This window comes from Trichoderma breve, chromosome 6 (assembly GCF_028502605.1).
Source record: "Trichoderma breve strain T069 chromosome 6, whole genome shotgun sequence".
NCBI lineage: Eukaryota > Fungi > Ascomycota > Sordariomycetes > Hypocreales > Hypocreaceae > Trichoderma > Trichoderma breve.
This window is the reverse complement of record NC_079237.1, coordinates 3,273,815-3,285,513: the sequence shown is the minus strand read 5'-3', so window position 1 is coordinate 3,285,513 and position 11,699 is coordinate 3,273,815. Positions and strand designations below refer to the sequence as shown.

The 11,699-nt window shown below is 47.9% G+C and overlaps 4 protein-coding genes across 4 annotated transcripts; 1 reads left to right on the top strand and 3 right to left on the bottom strand.

Annotated features, from left to right (window-relative positions):
• Window positions 1-2,172: 2,172 nt before the first annotated feature.
• On the top strand, window positions 2,173-2,937 carry T069G_09903 (uncharacterized protein; the record flags this gene model as incomplete). The annotated part of the gene is made up of 2 exons (XM_056177113.1): window positions 2,173-2,238; window positions 2,302-2,937. The coding sequence occupies 2 exons, from the start codon at window positions 2,173-2,175 to the stop codon at window positions 2,935-2,937; spliced, it is 702 nt and encodes a 233-aa protein (XP_056025591.1).
• Window positions 2,938-3,529: 592 nt separating this feature from the next.
• Window positions 3,530-4,318, bottom strand: T069G_09902 (uncharacterized protein; the record flags this gene model as incomplete). Its single annotated transcript, XM_056177112.1, has 1 exon — window positions 3,530-4,318. The coding sequence occupies one exon, from the start codon at window positions 4,316-4,318 to the stop codon at window positions 3,530-3,532; it is 789 nt and encodes a 262-aa protein (XP_056025590.1).
• A 1,048-nt stretch (window positions 4,319-5,366) lies between these two features.
• On the bottom strand, window positions 5,367-6,665 carry T069G_09901 (exonuclease domain-containing protein; the record flags this gene model as incomplete). Its single annotated transcript, XM_056177111.1, has 1 exon — window positions 5,367-6,665. The coding sequence occupies one exon, from the start codon at window positions 6,663-6,665 to the stop codon at window positions 5,367-5,369; it is 1,299 nt and encodes a 432-aa protein (XP_056025589.1).
• A 2,967-nt stretch (window positions 6,666-9,632) lies between these two features.
• On the bottom strand, window positions 9,633-10,342 carry T069G_09900 (uncharacterized protein; the record flags this gene model as incomplete). Its single annotated transcript, XM_056177110.1, has 2 exons — window positions 9,633-10,192; window positions 10,249-10,342. 2 exons carry the CDS (start codon window positions 10,340-10,342, stop codon window positions 9,633-9,635), a joined length of 654 nt encoding a protein of 217 aa, XP_056025588.1.
• Window positions 10,343-11,699: the final 1,357 nt, after the last annotated feature.

The window sequence follows — 11,699 nt, the reverse complement described above, 5'->3', positions numbered from 1 at the left end:
AGCATTTTATTTCAGCACTTATTTGTCTAGATACCTAGTAGGTAGCAGATATCCAGATCTTTGAGCATCTGCCAGTGTCACTCCTTTCTGTTACTATCGATACTTTATTCTAGTGTCTGCTACTACCACTATGCTTCTCTATTATCTGCTACTACCGCTATGCTTCTCCAGTATCTCCTACTATCGCTATGCTGTTCTAGTATACATGTATGTTACTGTAGTACCTGTATTCCTACCTACCTAGCACCTATTTCTAGTATCTCCCGTTATGACTATTTCATTTCTTTTTGTGAAGCCTGATGTTTTATCTTCTTTTCTTTCTTTTCCAAACTCCGTGATAGCATCGTCCTAGTCATTGCACGCACTCAATACCTGTTCTTTGTCGCTGCACGCACTCGATACCTGTTTGTCACTGCTCATAACACAATATGGAGCATCTTACTAAAGCACGCCAACATCTTCTTCTCGTTGTGCAGCAACTTGTGAGTTTAATCCCCCCCAAATCCTACCAGGCAACCCACTAATCATCACTACATAGTCTTCCAGTGTCGATGTATAGGAACATCGAGAGTCAGAGAATGTGCTACGCGTAAGTCAAAAGTCTTTGTCTTTCAGAATGTTATCTAGTTTGAAAGAGCTTGTGGAACAACAATTTCCTTTCTGTGAGATTCATCAAGAAACCGTCCCTGTGCACATCGCTGCGGTATGCCCAACGCATACAACACACGCTATATGCCATGAATGCATGGCACAAGCCTTCTACGAACGTCCATTGAGAAGCGTTTCACGAGACTGCAATGATTTCCTTGTCACATTCACCAATTTACCCAACCCAAATCGCTGTGAGCCTATTGTCGCTGCGTTTAATACAGTCGATGAAAATTGGCGTCGCCGACATCCCTGCCGCGGTGAGCGAGAGTGCAATTTTTTTGCAAAGCATGATGGGACTTGTGCAAATCCTGAGTGTATCAACTTCTTTTGCCCTCGCTGTGAAACAACCAATCATTCGGCAGCGAGTCCCTGTGGTGCCTGGATAAATGCAGAGACTGACGCTCTCGTTGCGGCGCTCGTTGGCCGTGGCCATTTGATGCAGTGCGCGATCTAGCGGTTGCAATCACATCACGTAGGTGTCTATGTGAAATATTTAATCGCTCTGTTATTGGTTTTTTTTTCTTCTTTTGTTCCCAGCTGCTCATTTCATTTATGTCGGTATTGATACATGTAATAACGGAGCTGTGGACTAGGGGCTCAAGCAAAGAACAGAAAAACCGAGACCTAGAAGGTCTCAAACACCCGTGCGTTAAATTATACGCCAATTTTTATAAGTATCTACTATTATATTTATACTTCTATAATATTTACTACTGTATCTATATTTCTTCAGTATCTATTATAATATCTATATTTCTATAGCATCTGCTATTATATCTATATTTCTGTAGTAGCTGCTATTATATTTATATTGTTTTAGTAGCTACTACTATATTTATATGTTTATAGTAACCGCTATTATAGCTATAGTCAATTTGAGGTATATAGAATGAGTTGGAGGATATGAAATGGCTGCATACGAAAGTCACGCATCCCAATCGGGCCACTCACAACGTGCCACTTGGGTCCCCCTCAGAAGACAAGCAAGACAAATGTGAGGCGAGTCGGTGGGTTGCGACGCAGCATTAAAGTGCCACGTCAACAACCGGATTTACTTGCAAGATCACGGTATTGTTGGTATCTAAGCTTTCACATGAATTGCCAGAATCACATGGCAGTAGAATCTGATGATCAAATACATACATGCATCTGGGCTTGTAACGGGCGGCATGGGAAATACAGAAATGGGGTAATGGTAATGCATCATAAGTCTCAATGGCTTACATGCAGCTACTTACACAAACTCAGAGTCCGCATTACTGACAACGCATCGTACATGCTCGTGCAGCTATCATGCACAGCCAATATGTACTCATTCATAGTGTGATACTCAATTAATTGCTGCACGTCGGGATACCAACATGAAATTAGGCACATGTATAATTGATACCCAACTCGCCATCTTACACCTTATACTCTCAACATTAAGACAAACACAACGCTCTCTTCATCCATCATCAACACTAAACACCACAACACCCATCTTCATACCCAGAATCCCCCATATCCAAAACCCTCACAATGCCACCCCCCAAACCAGCAACCTCAACATCCACAGAAAACCTCCTCCTCAAATGCCAAAAAGAAGTACATCCCCTTGTCAATCTCCCTCCAAATCCTCCATTCAAACTAACAATCATTTCCCTCCAGACTCGCAAGAAATGCCTCCCCCCAGAATGGTCCATCTACCCCCCCAACCAACCCACAAGACCTCCCCCCGACACCCTCGCCCTCGCCATCCAAATCGACGCATCCTCCCCTAGCGCAGTCACCTTTTACGAGTCCGCCACCGACCGCCTCGTCGGCTCCATCGGCTCCGAATACCGCGGCTCCATCGTCGTCGTGCCGTGGCGCCCGGGCCTCAAGTTCGTCTGCCAGTCGACGTGCCGCCGTAGAACCGGGTGTCGCATCGGTGTGGTAAGGGAGGCGAAAGGCAGGGCGGGGGTGAGGATGAAGAGCGTCGGAGTCCGCAATATTACCAATATTCCTGCTGCTGCGACTGTTTCTGCTGTGAAGAGCAGTGCTTCTGCGGAGAGTAAAAAGAGCACTGCTGATGCTGAAAATGCACCTCCGGCTGCTCCTCCAAAGATTGCTTCTCCTACAAGTAAAAGCGGTTACATCAGCCGTATCCCCAGGCGGGTGTCAATTGACAAACCTCCTGCAACCGGCAAACATGTCACTTTTGATGACAAGAGCATCAGCGGCAAAAGTCCCATCCAGATAAACGGCGGCAGATTGCCAAGGCCAAGAGCCAAGAGTGATGTCAAGCCAGGACAGAGATCTTAACGTCACGGATATGCATTTCATTTATTTTCATTTCACTTTCATATCGGTTGGTTAAAGGTAAAGGAGCGACAGAAACGTCAGACATCATGGCCTCAGAGATATGCCACAGCATTAGCGCTTCATGATCAAGAATATCATAGATCATCTATTATTATTCGCTGCTTCAGCAGCCAATTTGCAAAATATCGCTCTATCGCTATTCCAAATGTTCTAAAGAACCAAAACGACCGCCTCAAAAGTATTCCGTTCCTCCGCCAATGTCATCCACGAGCCCATTGTCGAGTTGCCGGCAATACTCGTAAGCGTGCTCCCACAAGCCATCCCACGCAGCCTCCTGAAACTCAAAGAACCATTCGATTGGGGCCCCGGTGGATTCCTCTGGATGCCAATAAGGCCATATTTGGCTCCGTATAGCGTGGCAAAGCTCAACAACGGTTTCCCGATGAGCATAGTATGGCATATATATCGCAATGGCAATATAAAACCGAATTCCCAGAGCTCGGCCCTCGGCCCAAGACGACTGATTCATCTCTGTCCACACCTCGCCGTCGTCACGGTTCCAACACTGGGCCATCGCGTGTACGCTGCAGCACTAGAGCAGCTCGAGGAAGCTCTGTACTCCGTCGCCGGGCATTTCTTCGTGCATCCACTCAGGAATGTCATATCCCGCCTCTGACACCAGGTCACACCGCAGCTTCAGCTCCGCGCAAAACATCTCTCGCTGGTACAGCGTCATGAGCTCTTTTGAATGGTTTATTCTGGGTGGCGCGCTGTGATGATTTCCGAAAGCCGCGTCTCGCACGTTCCAGAGGCGCGCAGCCACCAGTTGCAACTCTTCTCTTGTCGACGGGTCGATGGAGACGTTGCCGTCAGGGACGCAGCCGTCGGGCCATCGGTTGGCGTACTTGCGCAAGGCGTGTCTCCAAAAGGGATCTGGCTGCTGTGGATACGTGTAGATTGTCACCATGGTGTTGATATACGCCGTCAAGTCCACCATGTTACGGAGCGTCTTGAGATCGCGTATCGTGTCCACCGTTGGGCGCTGTGAGAGAGCATACAGACACTGCCAGACCTTCTCTCCACTCTGAGCGACCTTTAGTACCCCCATGGTTAAGAGGCAAATGTCCAGGTTGGAAGGCCCAAGTAAATTGCGCGCCATCGCCTTGAGGATCTGAACCTCGTGCATCTTCATCACGGCGAAAAGATACGGCGAGCTCAGTGCGAGGTTGATGAGCTCAAACCTCGAGTTCGTAAACCCCATGATTCTCATGATAATCTCAGGCGGCATACATTGGAGGGAGGCCTCGTATTTGCCGGCCCATGGCAATGGAGAGCCAGGAGGCGTCGGCAAGGGCTCGGGTTCGTCGGCCAGAAGCGGCATCGCTTGTCTTTAGGATTGCTTTCGTAAACGACAGGCGTAAGTTCCATAATAGTAATACTCAGTATCGATGCTGGCTGTGTTCGCGCGAGAATCACAGGGAGCGGTAACGAATGCGTGATATGTGTGTTTGATCGAGGTTGAGGCTCAAAAGTTGGCGTTTGGCGTTTGATGTTTATAGGCTACTTAATGCGTTCAGCTCATGTTTGCTCAGGCGCAAGGTAGAGGTAGTTCTTGCTGGGAAATAACTCTATAAACACCTAGGGACTTCAATCTGCCTAATCAAGAACAACTCGCAAGGTAGAGGAAGCACTGCAAACGGCCATCGTACCTGGTATATAGGGAGAGTACCTGTGTAGCCACTTGATCAAATGGGGCACTCCATCTGGGACACTCTCACCGAGCAGAGACATCATCGACATATGGCAGTGTGTCTGATTCAATGTTTAGTTTAAAAGATGTATCGCTATCATCAGGCACAATATCGGGATCAGCGTCCACTTTATTTCCATTCATCGCTCCCTAATTACCTAGGTAGTCATGGATTATAAACCTCTGCATACATGTAACAAGAGGACCCTCTCCAAAGCCATCACAGCACATATCTATCTATCTAGATGCTGCATGTTTGCTGCTACTCCATCAATACCACCAAACCAGATTAAAAGACCAGAAAAAAGCCAAAGCTTGAAAAGATTAGGCACAGAACACAGTCATGTCCCACAATCCACCAGAAATATGCGTCCAACTACATGTCCATAATATTCTCCCACGGCAGCGCATCTTCATTCTGCTGCTGAGATGATTCATGCCTGGAAATCCTCTTCAGCGATCCTAAGCCCTCAACCAAGGTTGTACACGAGCTGTCCCTCTCTCGTCATCTCTTTTTCTCCTCTTCTTGTGGGCATGCCGCCCGAATTGCCTCTTCGAGAGTCGTATCGCTTTCTGCAATTTCGTCCGCCACTGTCATAGTTTTGAATCCATTTGCAATCTCAGACATGGCCCTAATCTTCTCATCCTCCATTAGTCGAGCAAGAAGGCTTCCAGATTTCTATGCCGGTGCCCAATCGTTATCATAACTCTCATCCTGGCTCAGTACCCCGCTGTGGTCGTCAAAAATGTCTTCCCCATCCGTATGCTGGGTCGATTCCTGATGAGTGTGTTCGTATGCATTTTGAGACTGGTGGAGCTTGTTGGTCATTGCTTGATTCTCTTGCGAATTTACTTTTTCGAGGCATTTCTCGTAACCCGTTTGAAAGCCACTCTGGAAGGCAGCTTGGTAGGCGGCCTGGTATGCGGCCAGGTACCCGGCCTCATATCCCTGGCTGAATGTGCCTGCAGCTTGGCTCTTGTCCGAGATGGGACCGGAGGTTGTCTCGACATTAGGATGGGCATCCGGAGCGCCCGTCTCTTTTGCCTTATTTTGCGTCTTCGCTGTTTTCGCATTATTCTTGTCTTGACCTGCTTTCTTTCCTTGACCCGCTTTCTTTTCTGGACTTGCATTCTTGACTTTAGGAACTTTCTTCAACTCAGTTTTCCATTTATTCCCCCATTTTTTAAAGATATTAGGCCGCTGGATACATTGCAATGCAATCTCTCTCGATACCAGTGCCTTCTCAAAGACTTTGTCGGTGCCACTGTCGTAAAAAGCATTCTGTTGGATTGGCATACCAAGAAAATCCCTGCAAATCCTAAACATTAGGCATTCTGGGGATGGTTTCTTTCCCCCTTCTTGGCCGAAGATGGCAGATATTCCCAGTATCTGTGAGTCGACAATTGTTGTGTGAAACAAGCGCAGCAACCTCAAGTCGATGCCAGTTTCATACCCGACGAGGATAGTCTTCCGATCAAGGTGCTCAAAAAGCTTCTCTCGTGCTTGTGTCCAACCACGAAGGCACTGTTTCTCCTGCACTGCGGCATCAATCTTTTGGGGGGAGATACCATGATGCTTAGTACGCCAATCCCATATTGGCCGTGATGGCGCAACGAGGGATTCGATCAACGTTTCGCCAGTAAGAACGTCGATGGCACAAATAGCCAGCAATTCGCTTCGATGATTTTCAGCTTCCCCCCATTCACAGCCGATGGAAATAGCTCTTCGTGCTCCAGTCGAAGTTTGTCCATTGGGAGCTGCTACAAACTGTTTTAGCTTAAGCTTTGGCTTGTTCGGAACGCCGACGGGTCGTCCTTCATTCTCAAGGACATGAAGCTCCGCCCGGAGAACTTGGAGCGGATGGCATTTCTTCAACAACTCATCGTAGATGATGGACTGTTGCCTGCTGGAAAGTTGGGAGTACTTGTTGCCTCCATACTCGAGGTTTGGGGGTGGCTGCTGCAACGATGAAGCCATCAGGATGGACAAGAAGGCGGGCTTCGTTAGATGGGCATGTATGAAGAGGTGAGATTGTAAAGAAAGAAGCAAAAGATGTGGAAATGATAGGTATTGCACGATTCTTTGTGGTCAGGGTTGAATAAGTATTGCACGAGAGAGAGAAATGCTGGATGAAGAAGAAAAACAAAACATTGTGCAAAGAATAGCAGAGAGAAATACCGCGGGCCTCGCGTGAACTTGTGGTTGGCAAGGGAAAATCCAAGGGCCGAGACGCGTAGATGCGCGTGTGCGTGTGGGCAGCTGTCCACCAGTGCCAGTTGAACAGAGGAACAATTCACTGGAGGAGCTACAAACACGCATTTCTAGGCACTCAAGGGTTGGCTGAGCATTACTCTGGGCCTTCAAAGTCACCGCATATCTAACATTAGGGAGTGTCCAAGTGCTGTAGCAATGAAAGTAACAAAAGATGAAGAGAACTTGGGCATACTAAGGCTGTATTCACGACATGAAGGAGTCGAACAGCCGCTTCGCGGAAAATAGAGAGCTGAATCATCATAGCCTACCTATGGTCAGTATCACCCCCTCCGTTAATAGAGCCAACAGTCGACAGATGGGGATAGAGTTCTCAGGACTATGAGGGGGAGAAATGGCAGTATTAAAACATGTTCATCAATATCGACGCCATCTCCCTGGCATATTGTAAATTACAGATCGTATCTAGGTACGTGTACCTTACTCTTGATACCACACTCTAGCCCATCCACTGCCCAGCGCCCATACCCTGACTGATGCTATCCTCGTCGTTGCTTTCTCTCATGGAAGATGTATACCTTCACTGGTGGCTCGCCACGTCCGTCCGGTTGATGTCGAATATCCTCCCTTCAGCTTCGTCTCATTGATACAACTTTCATGCCGCCGTCAATCGTGCCAGTTCCTTCAAAAATCGCATTCCCGCCCCTTCCAACTCAATGTGACCACTCCTCACGGGCCGGTTAGGTCATCCAGCTCCTGAAACACCGGGTTGGGTATGTAGTTGAGATGATATCAATGACTTCCTCTGCCTTGATCCGTTCTCCGTCTAGGTCTCTAATGCGGCCAGCATCGCCGTAGAAGAAGCTGTTGCTGATCTTTGCGATCGTCCTCTCTTAGTTCTCGTAGCCTGCGAATTCGGGCGTGACTGGGAGCTCCTTGTCGACTGTGATGAAGCTGGGTGCTGTGGAGGTAAAATACTACGCAACACCAGTTGTGTCGAATTGGTGTAGTATGCATCTCCTGGAGGGAAGTTGGAGTCGGACATAGCCCGAGGAAAGTAGAGTCGAATATGCTACAGAAGTATGATTTGGTCTGCCGCCGAGATTTTAATCTCTCTTCTTGTTCTAGCATCATAATGGTGTATGTCGCTAGTGATATAGCATCCAGTGTTGGGATGCCGTCACTACCGCTCGCCGGGCATGATGATGGGTTCACCTTCCTATGAAATTGAGTCCGTAATAGTACCATTTTATTTTAGATCTATTTCCCACCTCGTTGTGTATCAACTCCGACATCAGGCGGTCCAAGCGAACGTTCGCCGGTTGATTGAGATACGCCTGATAGGCGGGCAGACGCTTGTATGTGAGAACCATCGTGGAAATATTTCGCAAACAGTGATTGAGGAAATCTAGCTCCAGAAGCGAGCGTTAGCAAAAAGAGGTCTCGGACAGAAAGGCCTTATAAGGAATTATCCAAGCCGTACGACAAAGAGGTTCATTGTCCTCTTGTCGAAAGATAACAGAATTCGAAGCAGCACATACCAAGTATAGGCGGAGCAAGCGCCTTGTTGTTCACTCATTATATGTCAACTATTGTGATGACATCTGTTGTCTGATCTTGATAGAACCGAAATTGGCAAAGGGGCGTGTTTCTGTGTAAATCCGAATAAATTGGAATATATTGTCATGGTGGAATAATGAGTACAAATCCGCAAAGTTGGGGATGGAGGTGAAGGTTGATTCGACCTCGAGGTTTTGTGTGATCATCATCCCTTCGCGAATCGAAGGGGTAATTCCCGAAGGAAATCTCGGCCATAGCTCCGATCTCGTCGGAATCCCTTCAGCGAGGGAAAATATTGCGGGTGCTCTCCTGCGGATTCGCTAGGATGTTCATGGCCAGAATGCATTGCAGACTTCACATGTTCAGCGCTGCATATGCTCATGCAACTACAAAATCTCTTTCCAGTGTAAAAGAAGTATCGGAAGTCTTCCAAGAAATCTCCGTACAAAAGCTTGATCCCCGTTCTGACCAGCGATTGGGAGCCGCAGTCTAGCTTCTCGCCACGTTCGATTCTGCCTAATTGCTCGACAAGATCCTCGTAGCGTGGCGCATCGTTATTGAGCATCAGGTATTCGAGTGCTGCATGGTGTAAAGAACGGCTTATGTTCTGGCGAGCAGCCTTCCGTGTTCTGTCGTACGCATTATGCAGATCCAGTGAGATTTCACTCAAGGCGTAAGTTGCCAGAAAATGATTCTCAATTGTCGTATTTCGACGATCCTCTTCGGCTCTGGATTGACCAAATTCCTCTTCGTAGTTCCGCGGAGTGGTGACTCGTGCCACCGTAGTTCATCTCTGTGTCTGCTCAATACGTCAGACTACTGTGAAGGCGTTGGATGACATGCGTCGTTGGCTTTGGCAGTGTACAGGTTAAGCACCAACAATAATCCACTGCTCAATTAGATTAGAGAAAGACTTCGTGCCTGAGTAATTGGATATGATCAAACTTACGGGAAGGATGTTGGTAGTCTGACTGAGGTTGGGTTTATCCGAAACATGGTCGACATGCTCGGGTCGAAAAGGTAAGTTGTTAGTGCGCGGCACCAATTGTGAGAATCCGTCCGTGTCACGTCCCTGTTGTCACTATTGTTCCGTGGAAATCGTCTTCTATCGTGGCGTCGTCGCCTTGGGCTCATTCATCTGATTCTCGTCGCCGCTCGTCGTTGGTGTGCTCTTCAGATTCGCAGTGACGGAAGTAGTCGACGAGGGGTCCGAGCAGTCGAGTACATGTTTTCGGGAGCGTTGGCTGCGGCGTGCATCTGTTCTCGCAACTGTTTCCAGGTTTGGCCAGCGGCTCCCTGATCGTTGGGTGTAAAGGCTGGGCCTTCATCATCTTCAAAGGCTGAGGCTGGGACTGCATCATCATCAAAGGCTGGGGCTGGACCTGCCTCCTCATTTACCGCTTCGCTGGTGCCACTCCAAGGGTTACCAGCAGAATCATCGCTGGTGGTGCCACCCCAAGGGTTGCCAGCATTTTGTTCTGTGCCCCAATCATCGTTGTACTGGGTATCGTCTGCAGCGGCATTGTCTGTGGATTGACCTTCGTCTTTTTGGGCTTCGAGTTCCTCTTTCTTCTGTCTTTCGTCCTCTTTCTTCTGTCTTTCGAAAGCGGCTGGGCTAAGCGTGGTCGCCACGGTAGCCACTCCTCCTTCCAATACTGCGTCAACCAGCTTTGTCGCGAAGGTTGATTTGAGGTAGACAGCTTCCACGCATTGAATAGGCCGTGTACAGTGTGCTTCATTTTTCTATCAGTCCCATCTATTCCTCTGTTCAGAGCGTATGTGCGCTTACCTTCGTTGAATCCGAAACGGGTCTTTCGGTTTCCGCGTCTCTCTGTCCGTTTAAAAGTGGTGTGTTTCGGTTTCCGAGCCGACCAACAACTCATTGAAGCTTCTATCCTCCCAAGGCCTTGGGTCATCGTACAGCGGATGGTCGCCCAAGTCGATCTCACATCAGTGGTTGTAATGACGGCTGATACCTGCTTGGGATGGCGTTCTTATCGCCATGACTATGAACGATGGTCTGGAGTATGCTCAACAAGCCCAGAGCGTGGAAGTTCTTGTTCAACCTCCCATCTGTTCCCATCTGTAAGATGAGGTGTCGCTCCTTTGCGATCCAGTGTATTTGAAAGTTCAATGTTGTGTCTTTTGATAGTGAGGAGATTTTATGGAAATGCGTTTGCCACTATTGTAGACAATCAGCCTCGCACGCTCTTGTAACATAAGTCTTCCAAGTCAAATGCTTACATTCTAGCTCGTTTCTGGATGATGGTTCATCCAGGTGTTATTACGGGTTGCTTGCCGTGAACAGTATGATCGGTGGTGTAAAATGCCAGTTCTGAATGACACACTCAGTGGGAAAAGGATGGATGGGAAACTGCGCCAGGTAGTCTCTCTCCTTCTTCTGTTGTCCTGTTGTCCTGTTGTCCTGTTGTCCTGTTGTCCTGTTGTCCTGTTGTCCTGTTGTCCTGTTGTCCTGTTGTCCTGTTGTCCTGTTGTCCTGTTGTCCTGTTGTCCTGTTGTCCTGTTGTCCTGTTGTCATGTTGTCCTGTTGTCCTGTTGTCTTCGTAGGGTGGGATGCTTGGACTCATTCTTCCAAAGCATAACATCGGCCGTTGGTGACCGGAGAACTGTCTAGGGGAGCCGGCGGGCCTGACTTGGCATACTATGCGAAGAGGAGGTCAATATCACTCCTCCAACCATCATCATTGATAGTCAAGCAATGGGGAGGGAGAATGTCTAGAGTCACAAGAATGAGAGAGGAAGATGATGATATTCATACATACTAATTGATAACTTTCGTTGTAAGTTCGAAGTACCTGGGGATAAAGGCCCCTCGAGTCTTTGTGTACTTGGAAAATGTTTGGCCGGTCTCTGAACTTGACCGTCAATTCTTTGATCGGGGCAACGCAAATTCGAGTTGAGTTTGCAATTTGAACGCATCAGTTCTGTAATGCCGAATTCCATCGTGCTACTTGAATGAGTTCGCGACCAAGTCAATTGGTGTCAGAGCACTTACATGTCTCAGTTGTAATCGCGGGTCGGTCGATAAAAGTCCGCATCGCTCTATCCGAAGCACCATCAATAATTTCATCTATAAGTAGAACAAAGGAAAGAAAAGGAGTGACTGAAGAGTAGCAAATCCAGAGGAAAGAAGCCATCTTTATAATTTTCAAGACAGCAATCTGCTTCCCAACAAGTGCTCATCACAAACAGTGAATGAAGCTCACTCTCACCGACTAA